The sequence below is a fragment of the Fukomys damarensis genome, unplaced genomic scaffold (genome assembly GCF_012274545.1).
Source record: "Fukomys damarensis isolate Sample0158 unplaced genomic scaffold, DMR_v1.0_HiC HiC_scaffold_16, whole genome shotgun sequence".
Classification (NCBI taxonomy): domain Eukaryota; kingdom Metazoa; phylum Chordata; class Mammalia; order Rodentia; family Bathyergidae; genus Fukomys; species Fukomys damarensis.
Genome location: NW_022900928.1, coordinates 62,144,185 through 62,151,633, shown reverse-complemented (window position 1 = coordinate 62,151,633; position 7,449 = coordinate 62,144,185). Strand labels below are relative to the sequence as shown.

Below are 7,449 nucleotides of genomic sequence, written 5' to 3'. Positions count from 1 at the left end.
ATAATTATAATATATATATATATATAATTGAATTATAATATAATTCCATTATAAGAGAATATGTATACCAATCCAGCACAGTTGCTTTCCCAACTAGTTTACTGTGTGTCTCAGTTTACCTGTGTGCAGAATGCTATTGAAGGTTAGGCTGCAATTCTGAATATCAAATGGAAAAGCATATGTCTGTAAGCTGCAGGCAGACACCACCTGGATAGGCTTAAAGTTCTTAATGGTCCCAGATGAGTTCACATAAACATAGGGAAGGTCAGGAGATCTTTCAGTGTCCATACTATATGAAACAGAAGAGAGTTGTTACAAAGAGAGTTTTAGTTATTTCAAAACATACAGAACTGCTTTTGAGATGCTAGTAACCACGAGATCTAGGATTAGCCGAGCACTGCAAAGAGAACTATATTTCCCATGAGATGATTCACCCTGGCGAGATGTAGTGATAGTCTCATGGTTTAATTCATTTGCTACTGTTACACTCTGGACAAAGAATGACTCCAGCATAGTAATCAAACGTGTATCCTAAATGATATCAACTCTTGGTATTTCTCACCCAAATATTGCCAACAATATATGCTTCTCATCAACTTGAGAAACAAAAAAAGCAATAATAGCTGCAAGTAAGAATCAGTTGGTCTGATTTAAGTGGTCTACAGCCCCACGGAAACACTTATACCCAGCACACTTACAACTCATTGATGACGATATCAGGGGTCCAGATGGTATTGAGAGGTAGGGAGATCTCTCTAATCTCATCAAACATGCTGGAGTTCCAGGATAAAAATTCATCATACCAAACCTATTAGGAGTAGACAAAAGAGAAAGTTATTCAAATGGGGTGAGGTAAATCTTACTAACGAACTGAGAAGAGGTTTGGATTAATGATCCAGTGTATCAGCCCCTGGGTGCTCTCTCTTAGGGGAGAGAACTTCCCATCCAGTTCCTTTAGGTGGTAGTCCCAACCAAAGTCTATGGCCACACATTTTGCATGGATTCTAACAGACTAGGTCTACTGCAGATCTAAGCAATATAAATGCAAAGATACAATCTATTCCTTAGAATCATCATATTTTGAAGCAGATCCAGATCAGAAAATCCAGCATGCGTAGAACTAAACATAAGCATTTACCTCATGGTACCACACACTTGTCTTTAATTTTTGATTCTGTACATCCTGCAATGCAAAAAGAAAATCCATATCAAATCTTAGAGTGTCAAAGAATCAAAAGGAAATTCAATAGCATGACAGTTCTGAAGAAGAAAAAAGAATCTAACCAAATAATACTCATTTAAATGCCTTGCCTATACTCTTCAATACCTGGGTATTCTCAGTTCCTGTTTATTATGCACACCTGTCGCTTGGGCTCTCCTGTATTATCTATGACAAAATGGCACTTTAACTATACTTGACATCTTGAATGATTTGCTAATCTCTTTTCCACTGTAATTAGTTACTCTGCTATTAATCAGACTAAAAAGTGATATGTAGTTTTAGCCAATTTTGAGCTAAAAAGATGAGATCACATTTTTATTTGTAATCAAGATATTATTCATAATCTTTCAAAAAGTGTTATTTCAGCTGATATTGGCAGCCATTCCTCTTAGCTTTAAATTTCTCTGCTTACAAAACAAACTGAATAAACTTAATGTAAGTAAGGTATATTTCAGAGGATTTAATAAGTGTTTTTTCTCATATCTGCAATGATTCAGTGATTTTTTTGAAAATTCCCAGAAACAGCAACCAACCAACAAACAAAAACCATCTTTACTATTTTTCATATTTAATCTAGTAAAGAACATTTCAAATTATGGTATTATTGGGGAATATAAGAAAAATATCTCACAATATGCATAAGTTTATATATATACATATACATATATATATATATTTGAATGAATATATATATGAAAATGGACCATAAGCCTGAATGTAAGAGCAAAACTCTTCATGAATTTGAATTAGGCAATGCTTTCTTAGTTACGGCAACAGAAGAAAAATAAATGAAATTTCATGAAAATAAAATGGTTGAGTACATTACAGAACATCATCAGGAAATAAAATAATAACTCACAGACCTGGAGAAAATATTTGTATATCATACACCTGATAAAGGGTTTGGATACTGAATATATAAAGAAGCCAGGCATGGTGGCCCATGTCTGCAATCCCAGCATTTGGGAGGCTGAGGCAAGAGGACTGCCACGAGTTTGAGGCCAGCCTGGGCTACACAGTGAGCTCAAGGATAGCCTGAACTACAGTGCAAGACCCTGTCTAAAAACAAAAATAAAAACAAAAAACAGATTATATAAAGAATTCCTATAACTCAACAACAACAAAAAAAATGCTATTTAAAAGTGAGCAAGGAACTCGAGTAGACATATCTTCAAAGCAGATACACAAATTTCCATGAGAAGATGCTTAATATTACTGTTATGGGTCAAATTGTTGTCCCTCCCCTGCTAAAATTTTTTTGTATGTTGACTAACACTCAATGTGTATAGATTGGGACTTTAGAAAGTACAATAATTAAGGCTAATGGAGGCCAGAATGTCAAGGTACTAATCTTATACGATTGGTGATCTTTTAAGAAAAGAGACAAGACAAATGAAAACTGAGAAAAGTTATTCTATCAGACTTAAATGCTTAAGGGATTCCTATACTAGAAATGAAAGGATGATAACTACCATCATGAAAATATAAAATTCATCAGCAGAATAGTAGAACAGATATATGAACCCTATCAATACAGAAAACTATCAAACTACAAAGATGAACAAGAGAGGAAGAAAGGAGGCAGATGTGATGGCTCATACCTCTAATCCCAGATCTTGAGAAGTTGAGGCTGGAGGATTGCCATGAGTCCAAAGCTATCTTTAGCAACATAGTAAGTTTAATACTAGCCTAAATTTACATAGAGAGACTCTGTCTCAACCCCTTCTGCCACCTCTCCCCCAAAAATAGAGGAAGAAAAGAAAAAGGACATCCTGAAAAACAACTAAAGAATAAATCAGATATGGTTGTGCCTGCTCTGTAATCCCAGCATGCTGAGAGGCTGAGGCAGGAGGATCCCACTTTTGAGCCACTCCTGGAAAACTTAGGTGTAGCTCAGTATGAAGACTCAGGGTTCAATTCCCAATAATACAAATAAATAAATAATAACAGCATATTTTTATTTATCTGTAACAAGCTTGAATGTAGTGGATTAAATTCTCCCTATTTAAAAACATATGTTGGGGGCTGGGGATTTAGTGTAGTGGTTCTGCTGCCTGCCTCACAAGCACAAGGTCCTGAGTTTGATCTTTGGTACCCCCACAAAAAACCAAAAACATATATTGGGAGAATGGATTTTTAAAAAATTAAGTTACTACTACGAGAATCTAATTTCATCTGTAAAGATACACATAGACTAAAACTGAAGAGATGAGAAAAGATATACCACATAAATAGAAACAAAAAGTGAGCAGGAATAGCTATATTTATATCAGGTAAAATAAACTGTAAAAAACTGTACAAAGAAGGTCATCATATAGTGATAAAAGGATCAATTCAACAAGAAGAAATAACAGCTGTAAGTATACAGAGTCCAACAAAAAAATTCATAGACACTTCAGGAAAAGAAAAACAGTATGATTTTTTTCAATAGATGGTGTTGTTACTCTCATATGGGGGAACCTAGAAGATGTCTTATATTGCAGAAAGCTCACTACACTGCTGGCCCTTAGAGACGGAACTGAAAATGTATGTGCAGCAATCTCAACGACCAAGCAGCAGTTCTCCATACTACTAAATGTCTGGAGGCTAATGGCCACCACTTTGAGCACCTTTTGTAACTGTAGAAGCCAATTAATCTCATGATGTCTCAATACATTTAGTATTAAAATATTTATACAAGTTTTTCTTTTCCTGAAGTGTGTATGCTTTATTTTGGCAGACTCTATTTGTGCACCAAACCTTGGAACACTGAATCACACACAGTAAACATTATCAGATGCAAAAGGATAGAAGAATATAGTAACAGTTGGAAACCTTAACACTTTACTTTTCTTAATGGGTTATCCAGGTCACCAGACAAAAACAATCAACAATGAAATATTGGTGTTAAATTGTCCTATAGGTCAAATGGACATAGTGGACACTTGCAAAATATTTCATTTAACAGCTACAGTCTTCACATTCATCCCATCAGCACATGGAATGCTGGGAAAATTGGATATCCATATGTAAAACATTGAAACTGGATCCCTATCTCTCACCCTGTACAAAACCAATTCAAAATGGAACAAAGACCTGAGTATAAAACCTAAAACTAAAAACCTAAAACCTAAAACTTTAAAAGCACAGGCAAAGATTTGCTGAACAGGATTCCAATAGCAAAGGAAATAGTAGTAACAATCAACAAATGAGACTACATCGAATTAAAAAAAACTTTCTGTATAGCAAGGAAAACAATCGACAGAGTAAAGAGACAACCTACAGAATGGGAGAGAATCTTTGCCAGATACTCTTTCAACAGAAGACTAATATCTAGAATATATGAGATGTGATAAAATATACGGTGATAAAATATTTATTACAGTAAAAGACACATAGTCATTAATTCCCCTCTCAATGCTTCCTTCATTTCAAACACACTTATCCCATTGTTCTTACTACATTCTAAAGCAGTTCTGGAAGTTCTCTTTCATGAATATCTTTAGTTTTGTTATTGTTGCTCAATGTCCTGAATTGATTCAAAACATTTACCTGGGGCTGGGGATGTATCTCAGTGGCGCTGTGCCTGCCTGGCAAGCACAAGGTCCTGAGTCTGCTCCCCAATAAAAACAATCAAGACAAAATCAAATTTAAAAAAGCATCAAATGAAAAAAAAATCAAATCAAACAAAATCAAATTAAAAAATCAAAACATTTATCTGTCATGGTCATTTTGACTTTGGGGAAGAGCCAGAAATTGCATGATGCCAGATCTGGTGAACAAGGTGGATGAGGATGCACCATAATGTTTTTATGAGCCTTCTTTACAGTTGTATGGCACCCATCAGTGGTATCCACTGTCTCTTTCATGCCTCATGAAGACACTAAAGAGGACTTCCAGAACTGCTTTAGAAAGTGGCAAGAAAAATGGAAAAAGTGTCTTTGAAGAAAGTGGGAGTATTTTGGGGGAAGCTATTTGCAATGCATCTTTTATTATGATAAAAATTTTAAAATTTAAGCATTCACTGTGTGTTTTGATCACCCTTTGTATAAAGAATTCAAAAAGCTTAACACCAGTAGAGCCTGGTGGTGGTGTAGGCCTATGATCCCAGCATTCAGGAGGCTGAGGCAGAAGGATCATTGCAACTTTGAGGCCAGTCTGAGTCACATAAGGAGTCCAGGACCAGCCTGAACTACATAGTGAAACTCTGTCTCAAAAACCCAAAACCAAACACAAAAACCAACAACAAAAAAAGCTTAACATCAATGAAACAATAGAACAATCAATAGTTGGACAAATGAGTTAGACAAGAACTTCTCAAAAGCAATATAACCAAGCATAGGGATGCATGCTTGTAATACTAGCACTCTAGGAGGCTGAGGCAGGAAGATCATAAGTTCAAATCCAGCCCGGGCAACTTAGAGGGACTCTATCTCAAAAAACAAAAATGTCTGGGAATGTAGCTCAATGTGAAGGCTCTGAATTCAATCCTCACAATCAGAAAACACAACAAAAGAATTACAAATGGCCAGTAAGTATATAAAAAATGTTCATTGTCTTCAGCCATCAGGGAAACAAATCAAAACTACATTGAGATTCCATCTTACCCCAGTCAGAATGGCTATCAAGAATGCAAAAAACAGTAAAAGCTGGTGAAGATACAAGGGAAAAATAACTCTTCTGCACTGCTAGTAGGAATTAAAATTAGTACAGGCTTTATGGAAATCAGTATGGAGGTTCCCCAAAAACCTAAAAATAGAGCTACCATATAACCTAATTATAGCACTCCTTGATATATAACTAAAGGAATTAAAATCAGCATATTTGCATATCCATGTTTATTGTGGCACAATTCACAATAACCAAGATACAGAGCCAGCTTAGGTGCTCATCAACAGATGAATTGATAATGAAAATACACACACAATGGAATATTACTCAGCTTTAAATAACAACATTATGGTTTAACAAGAAAATGTGTGGAACTGGAGATCATGCTAAGTGAAATAAGCCAGAGTCAGAATGATAAATAGCACATTTTCCCTAATATATATCTTAAAAAGGTGACATAAAAGTAGAAGGGAGATTATTATTAGACAAGAGGAACAAAACAAGGGTAAGGTTGTATAAAGAAGGGTAATGGAAAAATAGGTATAATTAAAATATATGCACATATGAAAAATATCACATCAAAATGCAGTGTTCATAAAATTAATAGGCACTAATAAATAAATATATATTTTTTTAAGGCAAGGAGAGGTACCATAGGTTGTTACTATTGCAGGAGCTAAAAGGTTGATTTCAAAGGATGTTATGGCTTATATCTATTTATCTACATAAAGCCTCATGCACTCACAGGTGTGGCTTTTGGGAGGTGACTGAATCATGAGTGGGTGATACTGGATTATTTCACTGATTGACTGAGTATATTTTTGGCTATGGAAAGGGTGATACTGGATTATTTCACTGATTGACTGAGTATATTTTTGGTTATGGATAATAGACTCACTGAAGAGGGAAGACCCATCCTAGGTGTGGGTGGCACCAACCAAAAGGCTTGTAGCCTGGATGGAATGAAAAGGGAAAGAAGAAGGAAGTTGAGCTGCTTCCTGCCCCCTATGCCATGGACTGCTTCTCCTCTGCCATGCCCCTCTGCAACGCCACCCTGCCTTGGAGCCAGCTGACATGGACTGAAACCTCTACAGACTGTGAGCTAAAATAAACCTCTCCTCTTTTAACTTGTGGGTATCAGGTATTTTGTCCCAGCAACTAAAAAGTAACAAGACAAAGGAGTAGAGAATAAAATAGTGTTCATGAAAGCCTGGGCAGGGTTTGGGCAAAGATAGAGAGAGAACAGTTAATAGGTATGGGAAGCAGTTAAGATAGGAAGAATACCTTCTAATATTCTCTAGCACAGCAGTATGGTTATGACTGACAACAATTAATTGAATATTTCAAAATAGGTAGTAAAGATTATTTTGAATGTAGCCAGCATAAAGAAATGTCTGAAGTAATACATATGCCAGTTACCCTGATCTGATTACACATTGTATACTTGTATGAGATGGTACACTATACCCCATAAATATGTATACTTATGACATTATAATTTAAAAAAACTTAAAAAGAGAAAGAGAGGGGGCTGGGGATATACCTCAGCAGCACAGCACCTGCCTGGCAAATATGAGGCCCTGAGTTTCATTCCCAGCAAAAAAAAAAAAAAAAAAAAAAAAAAAAAAAAAAAAAAG

The 7,449-nt window shown here is 35.6% G+C and overlaps 1 protein-coding gene across 4 annotated transcripts in view; it reads right to left on the bottom strand.

Moving 5' to 3' along the window:
- Htr3b (5-hydroxytryptamine receptor 3B) overlaps positions 1-7,449 on the bottom strand; it is a 62,541-nt gene that overhangs the window by 11,635 nt on the left and 43,457 nt on the right. For all 4 annotated transcript variants that reach the window (XM_019208217.1, XM_019208215.1, XM_010629446.1 and 1 more), the window contains 3 exons: positions 1,139-1,183; positions 699-808; positions 120-289 (listed from right to left, as the gene is read on the bottom strand). In XM_019208217.1, coding sequence (XP_019063762.1) covers positions 120-289; positions 699-808; positions 1,139-1,183 — 325 coding nt within the window. The remainder of the gene's footprint in view (positions 1-119; positions 290-698; positions 809-1,138; positions 1,184-7,449) is intronic.